This window comes from Gadus chalcogrammus, chromosome 9 (assembly GCF_026213295.1).
Source record: "Gadus chalcogrammus isolate NIFS_2021 chromosome 9, NIFS_Gcha_1.0, whole genome shotgun sequence".
NCBI lineage: Eukaryota > Metazoa > Chordata > Actinopteri > Gadiformes > Gadidae > Gadus > Gadus chalcogrammus.
The window spans coordinates 15,676,302-15,700,688 of record NC_079420.1 but is presented as its reverse complement, the minus strand read 5'-3'; the positions used below and the strand labels follow the sequence as shown (position 1 = coordinate 15,700,688).

General features: G+C 43.6%; 2 protein-coding genes across 2 annotated transcripts in view; one reads left to right on the top strand and one right to left on the bottom strand.

The window, feature by feature from the left end:
* The window catches only part of LOC130389261 (purine nucleoside phosphorylase-like), a 5,687-nt gene extending 5,206 nt beyond the window's left edge, over positions 1-481 (bottom strand). Inside the window, exon 1 of the mRNA XM_056598958.1 lies at positions 389-481. Coding sequence (XP_056454933.1) covers positions 389-423 — 35 coding nt within the window. The 5' untranslated portion in view covers positions 424-481. The remainder of the gene's footprint in view (positions 1-388) is intronic.
* A 598-nt stretch (positions 482-1,079) lies between these two features.
* Positions 1,080-22,599, top strand: LOC130389162 (hydrocephalus-inducing protein homolog). Its single transcript, XM_056598835.1, has 19 exons — positions 1,080-1,162; positions 1,404-1,517; positions 3,487-3,603; positions 5,478-5,597; positions 6,070-6,204; positions 6,847-7,046; positions 7,606-7,730; positions 13,391-13,592; positions 14,123-14,303; positions 15,415-15,514; positions 16,352-16,470; positions 16,613-16,836; positions 17,120-17,187; positions 17,775-18,016; positions 18,595-18,695; positions 20,243-20,378; positions 20,738-20,815; positions 21,088-21,240; positions 22,591-22,599. Exons 2-19 carry the CDS (start codon positions 1,404-1,406, stop codon positions 22,597-22,599), a joined length of 2,424 nt encoding a protein of 807 aa, XP_056454810.1. The 5' UTR covers positions 1,080-1,162.
* The last annotated feature ends 1,788 nt before the right edge of the window (positions 22,600-24,387 follow it).

Below are 24,387 nucleotides of genomic sequence, written 5' to 3'. Positions count from 1 at the left end.
GCATAAGGGCTCATCCCATGATAGATCAACGCAATATAAGGCAAATAATAATAATAATAATAATAAATGACATTTATATAGCGCTTAATATGGTACTCTAAGACGCTTTACATATTGCCCTATCAAAACTATGTAAAACAGACTAGGAATAAAAGAAAAACAGAGGTTAAACATGAAGAATAAGGTGGGAGTAGTATCAAATAGTATCAATGTGTTACAATGAAGTATAACGTAGGCTGAGTTCTGCAACGATTTGTTGGGGCCATACAGTTCAGTGAATATTATTGGAACTCAGCGTTTAACAAGCTACTAGGGCAAACATGAAAGAAAAAATAGATGTATTCTCTTCCATGCAGCCTGTTGCTATAAGCTACCATTTACATCCTACCTGCACCGATTGGACGCGGGCGACGTGTTTTCCATATCTGATGATCAATGGGATGGTTTTACAGATGCGACGAGTAGGATGGGTTGAGGGAATTTGAAAGCCGGATAGAGTTTGCAAGCAATGAGCTGGTTAATGAGACTCAGCAGGGATCACGCTGTAGGTTAAGTCAAGCGGGCTTAAGGTATGACAGGGGGCGGAGACGGTCTAAATGTCCAAATCACATGTGGAACAGAAAGAGAAACCCAATGCCTCGAGCGCTGCTCGGCGGACCCCAGGTGCGAGAGCGGGTGGAAACAACAGGCAGGATATTGTTGAAATGCGACCGATGGGAGCGAGAGAGAGGGAGGGAACACTCTTCATAAAAACGAAAATCGTTTTTATAGAATACTTTGTTGTATTTGTTTATTATTTAAACTGCTTTGGCAATGTATATATTTCCAAATCCAATAAAAAAGCTCGTTTGAATTGCGGAAAAGCAACTCAACTCAACTGAAACTGAACTGGACAACTGAATAAAGTAATGTTACCATTGCTTCATCCAATTAAGAATGTGGCAGGCCTACAAGGACTACCGATATTTGTGTAGTTTAATCGCAAAATTACTGATTATAAGGCTGTTAATTGCCAAGGTCGTGACCAATGAGAAACCGGTTTGTTAGCGGTAGCCGAGGTAACTGTTGCCACGGCAACCAATCACAAACCGTTTCGCTGAATGGTGCTGAATGAGAATCTGAGTTTGGCAGAAAAGAAAGTAAACGAACTTCTTTAAAAGTGGTATGGCTTGATAATTAATTGGTGATTGTTAATTAGAAATGATTGTAGTAGCTCTAGGTTTGGGAAATAACATTTAACCTACGTTCCTCATCGTTTGCTCATCGTTCGTTAGCAAGGACCTTTTGCGTTTTGTTGGTTAGCCTTTATTGCTCAATATAACCGTGCCTGCCTAGTATGTTATGCTGTGTACTATGTTCAAAATGTTTATTTTAATTCATGCATAGCTTGGATTTCTCTCCAGATGGCAACCTACATTATTGCAGGACCAGCTCCTTCCAAGGAAATTGGCCCAAAGAAAAAAATGACTTTTCCTTGGAATCACAAACTTGTGGTCAAAGAAGACAGAGCAAGAAGGGTAAGTAAGACAAAAGGGCACCTGGAAAAATGTGCTATAGGTCTGACATTAGGAGGCTTACTTGTGGACACTGCTAGAGGGATTGATATTAAAATGGACTAACCAGATTTCCACAACATTGGCAGAGTTAGGAATTGCTGTACATCCCCACTGCCCATCTGTTAACTAGTTAACCCAACCCTGACCTAGACCTTGCGTCATCAATAACCAATCAAAATATCAGTGTATGACATTCATTTGTGGGTAAAAGCGGATTAATAGCAGAGCTCCTATTTGTTCAAACTAAAACCTATTTCTATTGGGTGTCAATGTTATGTAACGTTTCATTGTTATGCTTTACACCCTAATTCAAACCAAATGGTATTTTAAGAACACAAAGAAGAACAGTGCAAAGAAGTAAAGCACAGAGACAATATTTCAGCTGTAGGATAGTTATTTGGTGCATTAGAATACTCATGTTTTAAATGTTCCAAACCTAGCCTTTCACTTCAATAAATGTGTATTATGTACCAAACATGTGATTTGTTTTCGCTGAACAGCAGTGTACATTTTGACGATTGACGATAAAATACAGTTGAGGGATTGCATATTTCTTAATAACGTTATGAGAATGTATTCCATCACTCAAACAATAATACCAGCCTGTTACCACCGCCTTTCATAACCCTGGGAAAAATTCATGTTAAAAAATATTAACGCTTTGTTGAACAACATAGCAATTCCTCTAACAGTTATTATAATGATTGGTGAGACTAAGAATTCCCAAACGAAGGGATGAAGAATAATATATTAATTGCTAGACAGTTAATATGTTTCACCTTGTTCTGTTTTCAATCCCTCTCCCTAGCAGAGCCCTGTCTCTGCCACTGTTCTCGAGGAGTTTATCATACAGTTCAAATAGTTTCCCCTTCAACCTGTTCTCATTCCCCTCCCTGTAGACCTCTGTCTGTCACTGAACTTGAGGAGCTGAATGAATCAGTAAAACTACAGAACCCCAAAGACCGACATTTCTGTGTGCTAATCTTCCCCAGGTATCAGACCCCGGCAATGTTCAAGCTACAGAGGGTCGAGGGCGGTTTGTGATTGGCCATTTCTTTGTCTAGAGGAGCCCCAATAAAAGTCACCTAGGTGGAGTGCGGTGGCCACCTAGGTGCCGTATAGCAATGGACCTTGTTACACTGGCGCCCAGAGAGGGGCCTCTCCACACCCAGAAAGGTCAATAGGGTGGGGACTTTGAAGCCGGTATATCAGGTGTTTCCCTTTACCTTTCAGGAATTAAGTTTGTATTTATACAAATATGCTACACCAATGATTTTGGTTATTCACATTCAAACTGGGATCTATTTAGAGTCCGTCTTTGAAATAGGTTAAATTGAGTTGAATGTTTTTTGCTGCTTTGCACTGATGAATGCCAAACCACATGAATGAATCCAGGTGATTTCAAAGTCAGGATTATGAATATGTAGACCCTTTAGCATTATCTTAACGAAGACAATGTGCTGACGGCAGCTAATATTATATATAATATAATGTATAATGTGTAGGTATTTTGCATGGAATATATGAATATGTGCTTTTGACATCAGCATTTAGCTGTAGTGTGTTTATCATGCATCTTACTGCCTTTCATCTGTGACATAAAACAATGCAATCTGATGCTCTGGAAAACAACGCAAGCACATTCATTTAATTAGAAGGGATGTGGAGAAAAATGGCAAAATGAAACAATATCCTATGATTTAAAAATCTATTCTTTTTTTTTATCATATCGAGCACACCTGAGTATATGTTGACAACGTATTAACCTGACATTGTAGCAGCCTAGTGTTGTAGAACAAGGGTTCAGTCACAATGCCATGGAATTTTTCTTGCAGCAGTTCCGAAATGACTGCTCAATGAATGGAGAACAGATCAATTTGAAGGTGCAACAACAATACAACTAATATTGTCATTGTTTTTTTACATACAGGTCACTCCATCGGTGTATACCCAAGAGATGTTGCAAACCACAGAGGAGCGCCTGGCCAGTACTCAGGAGATGCAGCCGCCCCGAATCCTGGAGCTGCTGGACATGGGCGATCATGAAGTGAGGAATTTTTAACTTTCCTTTCACCCTTCCTTCCCTAAAAAGCAGGGGGGAAAAAATCCAGGGCGCTCCAAGGTTCGTGCTGATAGGTGTTGTTGTTGCACTGCAAACCATTGCCACTAATGAGCTGACAGGTGACATGTGGCTAGTGAAGATTGTACACTTAATGATGCTATTAAAAAAAACAGTATAGTACTTTATTTAAGCCAGAGCAGGCGGCACAGCACAGTCCTTTCAAGCTCCCACTGTAGAAAGTAGTATGAAGATCAGAAATTGCCATCCTTGCTGCCATTTGCACACTTGAAGGAGCACATGCATGACAACTTTCATCTCCAGAAACTGAACTCCCTGGAGATTCTCAATGTCAGTGGTTGTTATCGTTTTTGTTAGATTTCAACAGGCTGTCTTCCTCTCTCCGAAAATCAACACTGATGTAAAATATATATAATTGCCCTTCCCCGGTAAATGTTTAAGACTAGATATCAGGGTTTGTCCTACATAGAGTAATGTTTGGCACCCCCAAAGACGTCTTAGCCGGTGACAAAGGGAAATCACTAGTATCAAAATGTATTAAAGAATTGAGAACATAAATAGCAATCAGCACCTCTCCGAATGGATTTAATAGCAACTTATCATCATATAATTGTTGAAGAATATAAACTGAAAAACAAGGTCTTTGACTTGAAGCAGTCAACTCCCCTCTCATCCTCACCGGGTACTCTGGGGCCCACCGGGACAAACCCTGATGGGCTGTCAAAAAACCCTAAAAGTAAAGTAGATACATTTGAGAAAAAGATCACAGGAATAATAGACACAGGCTCCCCAACATGTCCTGCATCCACATGCTAAAGTCTAATGCTGGCCCAAACAATTTACATATAATACACACTACATCAAAGACTAGAGTCTTAATCTAAAATAAAAATAAATTCTATAGGACACACTACAAAATACAAGCATGTCCTATAGGCCGCAAGGCCTTTTTCAAATAAAATAACTGACCCTAGCTTCCACTCAGACTTTAACACAAAGTATTTTCTAAATGATGGTCTTATTTAAAAAAATATTGATAAAATACAATGTTGAAGTTTAAGTTTAATGTTCAGAAAAAATAAATAATAATTTGGGTTCAAAACTCCTTTAAACCAAAAGCATTATCTCGTTCTATGAAGGAAATGGATGAAAATTATCAAAAATCGGCTGTGTCTTCACTGGCAATGGCAGCTGTCATGCAAAAAGAGATTGTCCGCCAACTGTTTGTATCCTCCAGTTTATCTACGTCTACATATGCTTTTATAATTTTTAGGCAATCATAATATAGAAATCCAAATATATTACATGGTAGTGAAACCTAACTTGATCATAGGCAATAGTATTGCTAGTAATTAACAGGATTAATGGATGGGTTGTATGTAGAAAATAGAAATTAATACACAGAGTATGTGTATTTTACTTTGCCAAATGGCGACCCAATAAATAAGGGGTCCCAATTTTGGGTTGTGACCCGTGGTCAGGGAAAGGCTGCCCTAGATTATAAACAATGCACTCCCTTTTACCAGTTATGTATCTTTAAAGTTGTTTACGACTTTAAAGTTGTAAACATGAACTGCATATTTTACCACTCAATGTGCAGAGCCCACACACACCCCTCCATAGCAACACACTCCATCACCCCTCTAGGGAGCTCCAGCCTAGATGTATGATGATGATAGATAAACATACCAGTTGCTACAGTCCACTAGGTAGGCTGTTAGACTGATCTACCAGCCTCGCTGGTGGTAACCTTCAAGAAAAGTTGTGTTTAAAACGTAGCCTTTATGCATTGATCGTCGGCTGGAAAGGTGAAGTGCCTATATGTTTCTGTGTTCCTGTAGTTATCCTCGGTGGACTTGGAGCGGGCTCTTTTCCAGCCATACCCATCTGAAGTGGTCTTCCAGAACTTTGCCCCAACGCAGACCTACAAGCTGCCCCTACTCCTCCGCAACATTGACAAGGCATTGGCTTTTGTTTGTGTGTGTGTGTGTGTGTGTGTGTGTGTGTGTGTGTGTGTGTGTGTGTGTGTGTGTGTGTGTGTGTGTGTGTGTGTGTGTGTGTGTGTGTGTGTGTGTGTGTGTGTGTGTGTGTGTGTGTGTGTGTGTGTGTGTGTGTGTGTGTGTGCGCGTGCGTGCGTGTCCCCCCCCCCCCCCCCCAAGGTGGAGATCTGGACCGTGTAATACAATCACACAACAATGAACTCTATTGGTTTCACTTGTTTGAACACAAAATAATAATAAAAAAAAAATATTGTTTCAATACACATTATGGGGAAGGGAGTTTGAACCAAGATACCATGAAAAAAATAAGGGTTAGTTTTAACAAATAATTTTTTCTTATAGTTTTTATTCAACCATTGTTAGTTGATCTCACTCTGGTGATACACAGCCATCACAAATTGTCAATGCTCATGTGTGTATTTGTGCTGTTTAGGCCTCACGCCACGTGAAGCTGCTGATGGAGGCCTCCCAGTGTTTCTCTGTGGTCAGCCCAGAAGAGGGCTGCTCCAAGGTGGCCCCAGGGATGACTACTGCCTTCAGCGTTCGCTTCACACCACAAGAGAACAAGGTACAGGCTAAATATACCACAGCCGCGGCACTCTCTCTCTGAGCACTTGAAGGTGCATTCACTTGAGACTGTTGGAGACCACATTGCTAGGCTGGTGGTCTTGAGCACAGCACGTTTAAATTGTCTAATCAGCCTTTTGGACTGTACTGCAAATGTGTTGGTTGGCCCGTTACTCCATGTTGGGTCAAAGTTGAATTCATTTCAGCCTCAAAGGGAGTCCCCTCTGCACCAACCTCCACAAGGGTGGGGACCCCTAACCTCCCTGGATTGGCAACAGCGCTTTGGGCATAAAGAGAAGGTGTTGCAGGGTTACCATCTCCAGCCTGCTAGTCACTCACCTGTGTCTCATTTGTTCCCTAACGAGGAACTTTCTAATCGAAGTTCCGTCTGTGTTGTTTTGGGCACTAATGTTCTTTATTCCTTCCTGGTTTGTGATACGAACATCCCTTCCTGCATTTGTACCCTGCCTACAGAGTACATATTAAGTCAACTGTCAACTCATTTGTATATGTATGTATAATAGATGACACATTGCAATTACAGCGTAAATATTTCATGAAATATTGTTACCCGGCTCGACATAAGGCTTAAAATCATGAAAGTTTTGTGTTTGTGTTTATGTTTATCTATATCGATCTTCAGGACTACCACCTCAAGCTGGTGTTTGTGACAGACAGAGAGACGTTTGAGGTCCCCGTTCGGGCCATCGGGCCCCGGGCCATCCTGGACTTCCGGGATGAACTGCAGATGCCCGTCTGCCTAGTGAAGGGCTCCACACAAAAGACCCAGCTGGTCCGTAACATAGGAAACGCTGAGGCCAAGTTCCACCTGCACACACACAGGTAACCAGGCCTCGTTTTATGTAATCACAAGAAAAGAGTTAAGCAGCATTCATCAAGATCGTGCCACTATATAAAAGGATAAATATATCCAACAGAATAGAGAGAAACCATAACTGAAAGTAGCAGAGTTATTCCTTGTTTCCTGTATCTTGACGGAGATACTTTTGCAGACACTTTTTTCTCTGTCTACTATTCCCAAGTTTATGTTCACCTTCAATAGCCAATTTAATGCTAACGGACCCCACTACCAGCCCCATGACTGCTAAAAAAATATATACGGTAAGCTAAAGAGAGTGTTCAACCAGAATGGAGCTCATTTGGTTCAGACCTTGATTCTTAATCCAACATTGGACTTGTGATACTATTAGACGACCAATAGATCCATAAATACTACCTTATAGTGTAGGTAGCTTGCAAAAGTCACGTTTGTCTAGCATCAAACGTGGCGTAGCCCAACAGAATATTGGACGTGACCCTGAGTAACCCCTATTCGGAGGTCGATCATGCTATTCCCAGATGTCTGTACGCCGTCCTATTGTACTGTTCTCTTCTCTCAAAGCCCCTTCTCAGTGGAGCCGTCTGTTGGGACTCTGGGTCCCGGGGAGAGCGTGCAGGTGACTGTCGACTTCTCCCCCAGCACCACGGGAAACCACAGAGAGGACCTGCTGCTGCACTACCATACTGGTGAGCCTGTCCCAGCCTGGGCCTTCCCTACCTATAGATAGATAGAGATATAGATATAGATATATAGGTATACCACAGAGAGGACCTGCTGCTCTACCATACTTGTGAGCCTGTCCGAGCCTGGGCCTTCCCTACCTATATTTATATTTAGAGAGAGATATAAAGACATATATTATGTCTTATTATCTGTCATATCATGATTGTTGATCTGCATAAAGGCCCACACATGTATTAATATAAACCTTATTTCACTTGGGCAGACACACACACACACACACACACACACGCATACACACACACAGGCAGACAGACAGACAGACAGACAGACAGACAGACAGACAGACAGACAGACAGACAGACAGACAGACAGACAGACACACGCACACAAGGTGGAAGCTACTGCCGTGTGTGTGTGTGTGCACACAGTGGCGAACACGTGTTAGATAGCAGGGTAGCATATTGATATTGAAGGTTGCAGTGGGCTTGTCCTCTGCATTTGACTTCTTGTGAATGTGGACGACTATCGTGTTGGGGAGAGATAAGCCAGGGTAGTGAGAGGATGTGCTGTGTCCCTGGGCTGCGGTGGCTCTGAGGCGGCCAGCTAGGCGTGGTGCAGGAATGGTGCAGTAGTTACTGTCCATTGTCTTTGTCTCTCTGTCTCTATTCCTGTCTGTTTGTCACTCTGTCCCTGTCTCTGTCGCTCCCTCTCTCTCTCTGTCCCTCTCTTTGTCTCTCTGTCAGGACCATTATCCGCACCCTCCACCTTGCTCTCTTTTCACAGCCTTTCGGTGTTGTGATGCTTCGACTTCTCTTTATTTATAGATATAGATACACATTTCCTTTATCGTATGCTTTGATTGCTTCTCAGATTGCCTGGTATTGGGTTTATTACAAATGAGATACCACTATACACCACCTGATATATCTACAAAATGTGCGTATGTGTGTGTGTGTATGTGTGTGTGTGTGTGTGCGCGTGTGTGTGTGTGTGTGTGTGTGTGTGTGTGTGTGTGTGTGTGTGTGTGTGTGTGTGTGTGTGTGTGTGTGTGTGTGTGTGTGTGTGTGTGTGTGTGTGTGTGTGTGTGTGTGATTGAGGCCAAACCATCCCGGCTTGGTTAAGGCCAAAGGATTCTTCTAACTGAATGTCAAATGTATTGGATTCATTGACAAAAACGCCACTATTATATTATTAATGTGGATATGTATAAAATTTTCTAAATAATGTTCAATAATGTGTGATACCATATAAAGGGAGAAGAAGTCCCAACGGAATTTGTAGGGAATTCAAAATGTATTATTATTATTGTGTAAAACCAACTTGTCAGATACTCTTGGTAGTTTCCCTAACTTGCAGGAATAACTTTGTGTGTCCTTAGTTGCTCTGGTAATTAACCAGGCTGTCTGCACATCAAAGGCAAAAAGATGAGGTTCTTGAGTACCAGTGAGAAAATTAATAAACCTTGTATCTAAAAGGATCAATGAAGTTAGAAATATCACTCCCTGACTTGTTTTAAAAGATAACTAAGGTCAACACCATCTGATAGGTTTGAATGACAAACGTAACGCAAAATAAACATTTCTCAGATGAACAAAACCTATTTGATGAACCAAAAAAGACGACACTCATTAGACAGACAAATTTGTAATTATAATTATGATAATAATAATGCGTTATTCATAATTATGAAACTGCAGTAAGTATATCATATGCATAGCTAGCTTAAAAACGTACTAGTACTTTTTCTTTACAAATGAATGTTGGGTCAAAGCTCACTTTTTCATTATTGACTCATTATCGAGTTGATGTTCTACATCAAAGTTGTCTCACATGCTAATTGTGCTGTTCTAGAAGGCCGAAAAAACATAACCTTTATTTATTATTTTACAAGATCATTATAGGCAGCTGTACCATGTGGTATACTAACTATGGCTTAGAAGTGCTTGACATCAAAATGATGAGTATGTTGTGGGAGAGCAGAAGAAACCATTCCAATGTGCAGTACCGTCGCTGGAATATTACAGTGGCAATTAAGGCGATCTTGAGAACATAATGTAAATGATTGCCTGCTCATGTTGTTTGGAAGATGTTGGATTGAAATAGCCCTTTTGGTTGATCATTTAATTTTACATACATTATTCGTGAGATCCCATGAAGCAAACCGAGACTCTCCTGGTATTGTCCGTGTTTGTCTTCTGTATGTTTTTTGGTTGTGGAATGAATCAATTCATAAAACAGCATATTAAGTATGATTTCACTCATACAGAGAGGTGGATTAATGCAATTATTCTATGTCAGTGTTGTGTGTGTTTATGCTCATGTTGCTGCATGTATGCTTACCCATGTGCGGTGGAACTGCGTAAACATTGCGATAAGCCGATGGAGCCAGAACCCACTGCATTAAGCTTTTATAAAGTTAGTAGAAGAGGATAGGCATGTGTGTCTGTGTCTTTCCATGCAAGCACTGTGTGAGTGCTTACATGCATGTGTTTGTGTGTGTTTGTGGTTTGTGTTTGCATACCCAAATGTGTGTTTGTGTGTGTATGTGTGTGTGTATCTGTGTTTGTGTGAGAGAGAGTATGTTTCAGTGCGCAACTGAGTGCTTGTGTGTGTGAATGGGTGAGTATGTGTGTTGCTCTCTTGTATATTGCACACCCATGTGCATGTTGTGTGTTTGTTTGTGTGTGTGTCTGTGTGTGTGTGTTCTGTTTGTGTGTTTGTGTGTGTGGTGTGTGTTTGTGTGATGTGCGTGCATCTGTGTGTGTGTGTGTATGTTGTTTGATGTGCAGGCCTGCATTTGAGTGTGTGTGTGTGATGTGCATGCGTTTATTTGTGTGTGTATATGTGTGCGTGAGTGCGTGCGTGATGTGCATATGTGGTAGGGAAACTTCACTACACCACTTAAGTTCCTTGGGGATTATCATTTTTAATTTAACACCTATCCCTGGGCTCAGTCACTCTCATGTATCCTTCAGCTCTGCCTGCCTGGCTACGGTTCTGCTTTGCTCAGTTCCCTGGGCAGCTACAGCCCCAGCCCTAAGAGTCAGCCGCCATAACCTACATGTCTTCTGCTGATGCTGGAGAAACTCCATAATCCACCTGGGGTGGGATTTCTTTGGGTGTCCAGGATGGTGACGAGCCAATCCTGTATCCGCCCTTGCACGCTCACTTTAAAAAATGTGCCCAGTCTTGATTGGAGGAAGGGGCAATGTTGAGATGGGGGTGGTCATATTTTTTTGTTTGTCACCTTGGCTGTGAAGAGGCATTATATGATACTTTGCTCAGCCATGTGAAAAATGATGCACTTTGTGTAATATTACTGAGGGAGGGAGAGAGAGAGGAATGTGGAGTAATTGATTGAAACAGCGAGAGTTGCTCTTTTTTTTTATTATTTACTGAAGTGTTTTATGCTTTCACAGAGAAAATGGGGGGTGGTAAGGTATGCAGAAAAACAATGGATTAATTGTGTATCTCTTCGCGTCAATTGATCAGAGCTGGGCCAATGATAAAATTGTCCAGATTAATCTATTTCCCTACCGGTCCACAATGATTACTCAGTCACATCCAACAGAAAGAATCGGTCATAAGGAGTTTGACTTCTTTCCTAATCAAAACTCAAAACGTACCCTGCAGGTTTTCTGTAGGATGTCAATCCTTTATCGTCTTTTCCTCATCAATCAGTAAAAAAAAAGTGAGCAGTGGCCATCCCCTTGTTTTTTCCCATTTCATTTCCCAGTTCATTCAACATAGATTTATTTTTATTTTTTAACAACACTTGAAACTGCACAACAGTATCACAAGTGCATTTATCAGAAATGTGCTGTGATGTTCAGATTAGGTGCAGCATAAGAAAGCCCTCTGCTTTGCCAGCCATGCCGGTCTGCCACCAGGCCAGTGCTCTGCTTTCCCAGCCTGGCCCGATGGCCATCAGCTCTCTGGCTCCTCTGCAGTCGCTCCAGCGCACTCTTTCTACTGGGCTGCTGAGTTTGTGTTTGCCTCTGACCTTCTTTCATTTCTCCCCCTCTCCGTCCCTCCTTGTGGTTGACTCTCTCTAGATGGATTTTAACCTGAAGATCCTCTTTGTCTGGAATGAAATGGTTGCTCACTGGGGCCCCCTTGAGGAGAAGAAAAATGCATTTTATTTGAACTAACCTTCTTACATAGAAGTCCGAAAAACTCCCTATTCTCATTATACATGTGTGCATGTGTGTGTAGGGTATATTTATGTTTACATTGTTTGTATTTATACGGTATATATATGTGTTGTATATATATGTTTTATATTATACAGATACATATATGCATATATTATATATATATATCAATATGTATATATGTGTGTATATACACTACCGTTCAAAAGGTTCCAGACATTTCATGTTTTCCATGAAACTCACACTTTGATTCAACAGTTTTCAGCTGTGACAGCATAATTGCAGAGGGTTTTCATCAGTTAGCTTTTTAACACAATTAGCTAAACAATGTACCATTAGAACACAGGAATAATGGTTGATGGAAATGGGCCTGTACTAGCCGGCTATTGCCAGACCAAGCTCCATCATAGATAACCATATTCAAATCGCTGCCAATGTCTAGACTGAATGTCTGATTAATTAAGAGAGAGAGAGAGAGAGAGAGAGAGAGAGAGAGAGAGAGAGAGAGAGAGAGAGAGAGAGAGAGAGAGATAGAGAGAGAGAGAGGGTATACACAAACTTCAGGTTCAAGTTCAATATTTTCTCAGACTTTCCTTCTGGACCAAGTCCCAGAAAGCAGCTTGTTAGGGTGTGTGGTATGTGAGTGTGCGCGTGTGCGTCTTTGTGTGTGCGTGTGCTGTTGCAGCCCGGCATTTGGAAGATTACTTTGCTGGGGAACGCGTGTTGTTATTTTCAGCCCTGCCAGGTGTAGCTCCACATCGGTTGGGAACCGCTGGAGGGGGAGAGTAGAAGCCCTGACACATGCGGAGTGTGTGATTGGGCCACGCACGTTCACCCCACACCTTCTGATTTAAATCTAACCAAACCCCTGCTCTGAATTTACATAAAGCCATTCCAGTCCGTCTGCCTTAAAGAAACCTATTTGCATTATATTTCTTTTTATCACTGGCTTTTTCCTGTTGTTGCTCTGCTTTGCCAATCCCACGTGCACCGCGATTGGCTTCTCCTGTTTGCTGGTTAATAGGCCAATTTGATGCATACTTAAGACCATGCCAATCATTGGATGCATGTTTGCACATGTGTGTATTATACCTTTTCCTGTGGAGACTCACTATGTATTATTAGGTTTCCATGAGGTAGCCCAAACATGATATTCTTTCAGCATGTGTCAGCCTGCAAATGGGATCCACATTTGCACATTTTTTCACTGCATTAATGAAGCCAATCCATGCAGTCCTCCAATACAATACAGAAAACTCACTATGCGTCTAAAACTAAGGCGCACCCGCTGTCCATATGGATTCACAAAACCGCAAACAGCAACTATGAGCGTTAGATATATCCACATGATCCGACTCTTTAAAGGACACGCTTAGGTTAGCTTTACACATTGAAACACCCTTCTCACAACTAGTTGGCAACTTGCAACCAAACTGTGGAGAGTGGCGCCGAAAGAAAGCCATTTGAATTCTTCTACCACTATGCTTTCGTCTCTTGTCCCCTGCCAGGTGAGGAGGTCTCCATCGGCCTGCACGGCGTGTCAGAGGAGTTGGACGTGTGTCTGAAGCCTGACTCGGTGGTGCTGGAGAACACCTTCATCTCCCTGTGCAGTGTGCGCACCGTCTCCCTGGCTAACCCGGGCAATGCCCCTCTGCGCTTCTGCTGGAAGAGTTGGCCCAGCCAGCACGACGAGGACGTGGACACCATGAGGTAAACACACATACACATACACAAAGACACACGCACACGCATAAAGGCAAGCACGCCCACGATGGCACATGCACAGGAGGCACACACACTCTACAACACCACTTGTGCACGGGAAAAATAATGCACAAACACAAACTTGTTATGTCAGCCCATTGAAAGGAAAATAGTGAATTTCTTCTTCAGGTGAATTAAACTAGCATGCATTAAAAAGTGGCATCAGAACGGCCTTAACCCAGCTCACATTCCCAATTAGTGGGGGAAAACAAAGCACAACGTTTGATGAAATGTGCTTCACAATGAAGAGCCAACATCCAAGGCACTGAGTGACAAGGGGCCCGTGCCCAAAGCCCCTGACCCTGTCTGCTCCCAGGGAGCTGGTGTGCTTCTGGATGGATCAGGCCCATTGAAAAGAGGCTCATTTGTGAACGGGTTACAAACATATTTAAAGAAACATTCAATTGAGTTCTCCTTCCATGGTCACCACTTCCGGTGACCATTTCTCCTTTGCCGCTATGCTGAAACCATGTCAGAGAGTGCTCCGAGCTGTGGCAACAGGAAGAGATGGAGATGCAGCGCTTCCTGTTGGAGTGCGAGTCCAACCCAGTGGAGATCCACCGTCTGCCCATACTGTCCCGCTCGTACCGGGACCGCCCCGCCGCCAAGGACCCCCTCGCCACCTCTTCACCAGGCTGCATAGCCATCGAACCTGTGGTGAGTGTGTTGGGATTAGGTGTGTGTTTGATTTTGTGTTTGTGTGTGTGTGTGTGTGCCTGTGTGTTTTCAAGGAAATCAGTGTGTCGGGTCTCTTCCCCTCTAGTCACACAAATCAGATCAATATCTATTCTAAAGTTTGATGGCAGACAAGCTCCAATCTGGTTGAACAGGGCGGGTGGATGTTTCACTTTCATGCCATTGATAATAGTTTCGACCAATCAAGTTGCTGGCGGGGATCTGTAAGCGCGAAATTGGCTAGCAGAAACTTGGCCAGCACTAGTAAACTCCAAAAGAAAGTGTCTGTAAAGGTTTCAAATCAACCCTTGTAGACTGGCCACTGTAGATATACCCTCATTAAAATCCCTTCTGGAAGCTTCATCCAAGTGCAATCGAGTTTTCTTTGGTAGAATACATCTACGCCTCCTACCAGAAGTTTGGCTATAACATAGTGGGACTCCTGGATCCAAGATTACTATCTCTTTCTCGTGAGTGTTTACATGTGTGCGTTTGCGTGTGTGTCAGTGCATGGGGTTAGTAGAAACTCTGTGTTCCTCAACAGTGGCTCCCATAGTATCAAGTCACGATAAGGTAGGGGATACTCCCACTCTATTCGTCTAACTCAGCACGGCTGTCTCTGGGGCCTTGGTGTGTTTCCAGGTGATAAATCCCGACCACTCATGCCATTCAACTCCATTGAAATGGCAAGTGTGCGCTCTGTGGACAGGAGGGGTGTACACGGACAGCAGAGAGGGAGAGCGAGAGGGACATGCATAGATGAAAAAAAAAAAAAATCTCCTAATCAAATGCTTGCTCACATACATACCTTGGTGTATGCAGGCTTTTCTGTTGATATCTATATCTATATATATATATATATTTTTTTTTTCTCTATCCTTCTTTTCTTTTCTTTTGTTGTTTTGTTGGTTCGTCTCCTTCTTTCCATGGCTCCCTGCCTCTATTCTGTTGGACTCTATTCCTGATGCTCCTCACACAGAAATGTACATATGTTTCTCCTTCTATGGGTCTGTGGCCCATGATCCATCGGTCTGTCTGCCGTGTCTCTGTCTGTCTGGTTAACCCCGTCCATTCCATTGTGTGTGTGGTCCAGGAGGGAGAGATCTATCCCAACACGACGGTTCAGTTCACCATCGTCTTCAAGCCTCTGGAGGCTACAGTCCACCATCACACGCTTTACTGTGACGTGACAGGTCAGTGTGAACACAGAACACAGGCTATAGTCGATAACTACAGCTGTTCTGGGGTAAATTAGGCTATAGTCTATCACTACAGCTGTTCTGGGTTTAGTTAGGCTATAAAGTATCACAACTGCTGTTCTGTGTTCAGTTAGGCTAAAGTCTATCAGTACGGCTTTTCTAACCCGTCATTCATGGTTATCATTAAAGAGAAAGGCCAAATCTGAAGCACTTGATAGTGTATACAAATGCACCCTCATGGTTATTATAGGTTGGCTTGCATATAGCAAACTTTGATTAGTACTGAAATGTATGCTTCTTGATAATCATTGTAGCTGGATAGTATTCCAGTAGTCCTGGGAAAGTCCCAGAATTACAGAGCAACAATATACACCTCCAACGCATTGTGTACATGCATCAAAGGCTTGTTGTATTTATTTATATTTGTATGTATTTTAATCAATGCATGAGCTCCTCGCTCATGGCTGATCCATTTGCTGCCCACTGATCCGCAGTACTCTGGAACCAGCCCACATTTTCATATTAAGCACACAAATCAACCTCAGGGCACAGAGAAATCGCCCCTGACCGCGGCAGGTAGAAGCCATTTGCATGGGGCCTCGGAGTGTGTCCCCTGAGCCGGAGAACCTATTTCCATTCATTTCCATGTCCTTTATCCCATTCATGTCCCCCACAGCTGTGGTTACCAAAAGCCAGCGCCGTTCTGCGCCCTATTCCTCTCTTCTATTGTGTTATGTTGAGCCTCTTTCCGTGCCCCCACTTTTATCTTTATAATGAATCCCGCGGGCAATTGTGTAAACGTCCTCTCTTCCTGTCGGCACGCCGGCTCAGGCCAAAGATCCCGCTTACCCCTGACCATCCGAGGAGAGGGCATGGGGCCCAAGCTGCGCTTCAGCTACAACGTGATGGACATGGAGAACGTGGTCATCGGGGACATGGACCACTATGAGGTGAGATAGAGGCGCTATTAGCAAGTGGAAGAACATGCTGAACATGATGCAGGGCGGCCGGTATGAGTTTGCTGTGGCGTATCGCACCGCCCCTCACAAAATCATGTATCATTCATTCCATATCAAAACACCTATGGTACAGGTGCTGGTGTCAAACAAAGGGCTGATCGATGCCCCCTTCAAGCTGTGCTGCCCAGACACCACCTTCGGGAGCTGCTTCTCCATCAGCCCTGAGGAGGGGGTTCTCGCGCCGGGGGCCAGCCAGGTGCTGCAGGTCAGCTTCTCCAGCCGCACCCTTGGAGCCTTCTGCGAGGACCTGATGCTCAGGGTCGAAGGACAGCCTCAGCCCCCGAGCTTGACCTTCAGGTGAGCTACTTCCTGTCCCTCCCCCTCCGGGAGAAGAGGAGACAAATGGTTGTTGATTATGCAGTCCGGTCCAGTGGTACTGCTTAATACGTTGAACTCATTTTGAACTTAGAAGTGGTTTGGTGCACGTGTTTCCTCTCCGTTTGGCTTTTTTTTGTCACCGTGCAGAGAGATTTTAAAGATATTTGACATCTCAATGAGACTTAACATAGTTCAATAAATATGCATTAATTTCACTCACTGGTAGAGGAAAGCGCTTGATTTGGTTGTTGTCTGTTTGCAGAGGTCGTGTGATTGGCCCCACCTTCCACTTCGACGTCACTGAGCTCAACTTGGGAGATGTGGCCTTTGGTGAGGTTCATGAAGCACTCAGTATCAGCAGCCCCGTCGGTCAACCCTATCGACCAAAACAAAATAAAATAATACGTTTGATGCAAGACCAACGTTATTCCCATTTTGATTTATATTTCAATTGGCTTTTGCACACATTCATTACAAATAAAGATACGGCAGATCACAGATGTCCATGACCAGATCTCTTACACCATGGCTCAGCTGCCCAGCATCTGTATGCATTTGGTTTATAAATGAGAGGCTTTCAATTATTCAGTGGCATCAGCCAGTGTGTCTAAAACCATGTTTTAGACGCCATAATCATAAATAAATTATCTCATGTGGCATCAATTGTGTTATCACCTCAGAGTTGTGGAATACACTTAACAGGTTGAAATTTGTTCATCTCTAGTGATATTGTTTTGTCGAAATGTATCACATGAAATAATGCATGGTTAGCAAAATGCGATGATTTTAAACAACACATTGTATCAACATTTCCGTCTCTCCGTCTGTCTGTCCAACCGTCCATCCATCCATCTGTCTCTCGATCCATCCGTTTCGCCCGTCATTTTACCCACCCTTCTGTCCTTCCTTCCCTCTAGGCTTCCCTCAGACGTTGAGCTGCACCCTCTTCAACACCTCCCTGGTTCCCCTGACGTATGCCCTGCGTGTCCTGGGGGACGGCGCGGGCCCCCCCAGCGGGACCAGCAGCCAGCAGGTGACCCAGCTGACCAGGGTCCAGTGGCGTAGCGCCGCGGCCCTGGATCCCCACGCACGGCCGACCGAGTTCAGCCTCAGGCCGGCCGCGGGCACCATCCGGGCCATGTCGGACGTGTTTGTTGAGGTAACCTGGAGTCAGCACACCTGCTGCGTTACAAGACTTGAGCTAGTCTGGTGTCGGGGACTAACGTTGATGTAAACCACCAGAGGATCAGTTGACTGACTGATGTCAGTGTCTGAATGATTGTCTATTGTACTGTATCCTGTACAGTACATTTGATACAGATTGCATTGGTCAGTTGACCGATTCATTATTCACTCATCCGTCTCATTCTATCCATCTCAAACAGACTCATTACACTATACTTGAATCTTGCATTCTCATCTCTACTCTGATACATTTTGATGGGATTGTCCCATATGGGCCATTTGGGAAACATTGTTTGTATCCTAAATGGTTCCTGTTCAGTAGTAGGCTTGATTCATCTTCAATATTACTCTTTGGAGATTACTGTTGTATTCTAGATTCATTGTTTAGGTTTATCCATTTACATCATTTCTTATGTCAAGTCTAAAACTTATCTAGTTTGGTTTTGGTTCATGTCTCTCATTTGAAGTGGGTGAGTGGGTATCTCATGATCAGATTATTAGCGGTATGTATTGTAGTATTCATACATAATGTGTGTGTTTTGTTGTGTACAGGTGACACTGTGCTCAAACACTGTGAAGAGGTACCAGGTAGCACTGGTGGTCGATGTTGAGGGAGTAGGAGAGGAGATCATGACTATTCCCATTACTGCCAGGTATGTCAATCCTTTGCACACATACCAATACATATAAACGTGTGCACACACACACACACACACACACACACACGCACACACATACACAAAACATGCATGCATCCACACACGCACACTCGCACGCACGCACGTACGCACGCACGCATGCACGTACGCACGCACGCATGCACACACACACAGCCTATGAACCACAAATTGGGCAAGGATGGGCAAAAATTTTGATTTTGCCCATCAATGAGAAGGAAGATCAATGAGCACGACTCTTACCCATGTACAAGAAGTTTGACAATATTCCAAGCATAATAAATGTCAATTATTAATACACCATATTTAATTGCCAAGAAGGGAAAGTTTGATGAGGTTGTCTAAATAACCTAATGATCATACAAGCCATACAGATTTATTACTTTTATCGCAGTTTCTTAATGATTTCCTTTGAGCTTGAAGTCTGCAAGCCGCTAATTACAAACAGGACATGGCATTTAGCAATGTGCCACTAGCTTGTTTGATAATCTGCACATTATCGTGTGCAATTATGATTTAGCTTTCATGCTCAGAAAATGTGTTTGCCTGGATTGACCGGGAGTAATATGCCATCATATTAGAATATTACATTAAGGTTCTTGAACTGGTTGGATATTCATAATTGATGATGATCTTTCGCTCAAGTGACCCCTCGCAAAACCAAAGTGGTTTCTTGGGTTGGCTGACACTGCATATTCAAATAAGATGACCAATCAAAACACCCACAGCAGCTGAACAAATTCATAACTGAGACATCCCAGACATAGATCACACCTGTGATTACACAGGTGGCCTTACTTAACCAATCCCTTTACCAATAATGTTAACCAGTATATAAAGAGAGCCATAAATACAATACTAGAATTATAAACATGTCATCTAAAACAATGCTTTTCATGTAGCCTCAGGACCAACATGTGTCATTAGTCATCAAAGGGCTGATCTCAAAGTTTTCAGTTTTGTGTCTTTTGCAACACCTTTGGTGATACAAATCAGACACAGATTCAAACAGTGTCGCCACTGGCACCCAATTTGTAACATTCATTTTAATGTTTTAAACTGGGCTTTCATCAGTGGGCCATAGGCTCAATCACCATTGAGAGATCTCATTCAGCAGTGGATGGTGACTTAACATTCATTAATTTACTTGAAAATCGCCACTTAAAGGCCAGAGCCAGAAATCATAAATGAATTACCAATATGGCTGCAATCAACAATGTCTGCCTTTCTGTTCTGTTAAAAACTGCCCTACTGCAATAATAGGGTCTAAACTCAATGAAATAGCAGGCCTTTGAAACATGAATTTACATTGAAATGAGTTTATTCATAGAATCCTTTCTAAAGATTAATGTTTGGAATATGCTTTGCACCCCACTCAAAATACCCACCAGTTGAGAATCACTGGTCTAAAATATCTAAAATATCTAAGATGGAATATGAATTACATGTGGTTGTTTTTTTTAATTATTTTTCTTCTTTCACTCCCTCTTGCTCGCTTGCTTGCTTCCTTGTTCCCTGCAAAGATGCTTGGTACCAGAGGTGATGGTGGAGACCCCGCTCTTGGACTTTGACCAGTGTTTCCTGGGCCATCCATACACACACCACGCACGGCTGGCAAACACCAGCCACCTGCCTGCCTGTTACGGGCTGCTGGACCAGGTAAAACCCCTTCACTGTTCAACCCCCACTCTGTGGACCAAGGTTATGCATCAATCTGTAGAGCAGCATACATGCCTACGCTTGTTTGCAAAGATGGAGGTTTTCTCCGTCCAAACAGGCAGGGACGACTGTAAGAGAAATGTGGTCCAAGGCTACCCTTGACCAAACTAGATTACCATCTAGCTTGACGAAAGATGGCTTGTTTTCCAGACCAAATCTCTCACGCAAGTGAAACGCGCTGGGAATGTTTGTGACTTTAGTGTAAACATCGATGTACGGTGTGCTTTTTAGGATCTTTTTCTCTGGTGTAAGGAGGGTCTGTGTGTTCACATGCCCCCTCTTCACCGTGTTGTGCTAAGGAACACAAGGAGAGTCCATCCATGCTGTGGGGCAGTTCTGTTCCCAGGGGCCTCATCCCTGCTGGAACCTCAGTGGAGGTGCCCCGTTCCTGTTGGCCAAGGCCATTGGCAGGCAGCACGGCACTGCACGCATAGCTGTGTGGGGCAGTAATCATCGGTCCCTGGTCAGTGGCACTGTACGTGTGTGGGAAATGAGGTGTGGTCGTCGTAATGTGAAGGCAGCGGAGGAGGTTGCTTTGTCTGTATGATGAATTACTGTGCGTTAGGTTTGGGTTTGTGAGTGTGTTCATTGCCACCCAGGAAAGAGAGACGTTTGGATGCGTTTTGAAATACGGTGTTTGTTGTTACAGGAGGTGCGCTTAACATGTGTGGGCAAGGGTCCAGCCGTGCACACTCAGCCTCCGAAGGTGGACTTTGGCGAAGTCCAGGTTTTAACGGACGTAACCAGAAAACTGCAGCTGATAAACCAGTCGCCAATCCCAGCTCACTTCTCTGCACATATGGTACATTTGCATACAAAAAGCATACACACACATGCCCACATCCATTTGTTTTTTCCGGTGTGATTGAAATCTGTAATTATAAAGTCATTTTGGATGGTTTGTTAACTTTGGACATAATGGATCGTACCACTGTAATGGTCTTTTGAATTTAGCTTTTTCTTTCCGCCTTAAACCCACAGTAATAACACAAAGTATTTTCCCCCTGCAGACTTTTACTAGTTTAATATAACACCGTGGTCGCAGGCAAGTAGTGTAGAAAGAGTATTATGTCAATATTAGAATAACAATATATGTGACTATATGTCAATTATTATAAAAAAATATAATGTGTGTGAATATTTAGCTTGACTCGGTCTCTCTCTCTCTCTCTCTCTCTCTCTCTCTCTCTCTCTCTCTCTCTCTCTCTCTCTCTCTCTTTCTCATTCTCTTGCAAAAGGGAATGAGAGCTCAGTTACCCTGTCCTCCTCTGAGGTTAAACAGCAGTCAGAGTTTGGGAGTGGTTTTTCCTCCGCTGCGTTCTCGGGCATCAATCGATGTGTATTCTCCTAGAATGACTCTGTAATCTACTTGGTAGCCCCCCCATTCAGATGATTCAAGGAACCCTACTCTGATGCTATTCTATTCGCGTCGTCTGAATCGTATCGACACATGGGAGCTTTACCGTTGTTCCTAAACATGACCTCAGGTTAAGCTGGTAGGCTATTAATTACGGTGCGCTACAATGGCTAGCATCGTAAGTGCACACAATAATTCCTCCCATTGGCAGACTGCGAAAGGTATTGAGACAGAACCATTTCTCATCTTGTCAGACCTGCAATGTAAACGTGTCTGCTGTCCGTACTGCTGTCTCCCTACAGAAATGCTGCAATGCGTTGTGACTCCGCTGCCAACAGCCAGGGATCCAGGACACTACCCTTTATTTAGTGATAATATATTGATTGTTTTTCACTGTATAATTTCCCCGAAGGGCATTGGCTGCAGTAGACACTGCAGCAGTAAGACAGAGTATAAGAGGGAGAGAAAGACCCTCCTGATCTGGCACTCCACCACCCCACTCTCGACCCTCCGAAAGTGTGTGTGTGTGGTGGTGTGTGCGTGCGTGTGTGTGTGTGTGTGTGTGTGTGTGTGTGTGTGTGTGTGTGTGTGTGTTGTGTGTGTGTGGTGTGTGTGTGTGTTGTGTGTGTGTGTGTGTGTGTGTGCGCATGCATGTGTGTATACGTGTTGGTTTACGGTGGATACTTTAGGAAGAGGTGACCATCCAAGGTTCAACCAATTTCTTAGCCATAACATTTGAAATGTCTCTCTCTCCCCCTATGTGTTTGAGGTGAGGGACATGTCTCTGTGTTTGAGGTGGAGTAAATGTCTCTCTCTCTCTGTGTTTGAGGTGGAGTAAATGTCTCTCTCTCTCTCTGTGTTGAGGTGGAGTACAAGTCTCTCTCTATCTGTGTTTGAGGTGGAGTACATGTCTCTCTCTATCTGTGTTTGAGGTGGGGGAAGTCTCTCTCTCTCTCTCTCTCCCTCTCTCTCTCTCTCCCTCTCTCTCTCTCTCTCTCTCTCTCTCTCTCTCTCTCTCTCTCTTTGTTTTACGTGGAGCTAATGTCTCTCTCCTCTCTCTCTCTCTCTCTCTCTCTCCCTCTCTCTCTCTCTCTCTTCTCTCTTTGTTTTACGTGGAGCTAATGTCTCTCTCTCCTCTCTCTTCTCTCTCTCTCTCTCTCTCTCTCTCTCTCTCTCTCTCTCTCTCTCTCTCTCCCCTCTCTCTCTCTCTTTGCTTTACGTGGAGCTAATGTCTCTCTCTCTCTCTCTCTCTCTCTCTCTCTCTCTTCTTTTCTCTCTCTCTCTCTCTCCCTCTGTTTGAGGTGGGGGACGTGTCCCCGTGGCGTGTGGAGCCCCGGGAGGGAGAGCTGGCCCCCGAAGGCCAGCTGGAGCTCAGGGTGGTGGTACACCTAAGGGACACGCTTCCCTTCCAGGGAAGGCTGCAGGTTGCATCCAAGACAGCCAGACCTACGACATCCCTCTGTCCTGCACGGGCGTGGGCTCCACCATCGTCAGCGACCGGCCCCTATACCCCAGGCTTGATCTTGGAACTCACTTCAGGTACAACAGCAGCCCTTTCTCGGTGTTAAGTCTCGCTGTCCTTTCATTCATCTTATGGGTAGTCTAGTGTAGAAGAAGACTAAGACATGAATGTATATGGCTATCCCTTTATCCACCTATAATCTATCAATCTATCATCTATCTATCCATGTCTTCATCTTTCTATGTGTCCATCTATCATCTATCCATCGATTCATGGATCCATTGATCCATCCTATAAATCCATTGATCCGTCTATACACTTATTGATTTATCGATTCATTGAATGGATCGATGGATCCATTGATCCATTGTTCAATCTATCATGAATAGATACTGAGTCTTGTAATATTTCCCAAGTCAAGGGGTCTGCGAGTATCCCTTCAGGCTGACCAACCGTGGCCAGCGGCTGCATCGGATGCACTGGGCTTCCCCGCTCTTCCCTCCTCGTGCCTACAAAAGAACGGCCAGGGACGAAAACGCCCTGCCACCCATCACCACCGGCAGACAGGCAGCGGGTCTCGCCTCTCTTCCCCCAAGAGAAGCCTGTGTTCAGCCTCAGCCCCTCCCGCCTGGAGCTCTTCCAGGCCAATCCGCTGACGTGGTTCTGACCGGATCGTCTGACACCCCTAGGGTGAGGCAGCGTTCAGTCTCACTCTGCATCAGTAGTCCCCAACCCCCCTCCATCGTTTGACTAATGCTTACGTGGTTTGACATTTTGGATAAAAAGATTAATTAATGAAGGGGAAGGTATTTTGTTTATGTTTCAATTTATCTTTTTTCATGTTCTTCACATTTGACCTGTACACTGGATGGGGGATTGTGAAGAAACTTAATTGTTTATTTATTTGGTGGAAAAAGTTCCACTTCTAGTTTAATGTTTTATTTTTAGTTTGGTTTCTTAAAAAACGTCAAACTGGAAAGGCAAAGGGTATGTTTCTGGTTAAAGCCCTAAAGCCTTGTGTACCACATGACATAAGTCCCTAGGAGATTATATTTTCGAATAATGTCACTTTTGGTTGCACGTGAGATCCAGTCAGGACATCCACATGGTTCCTTCCGTATTGTACCGAC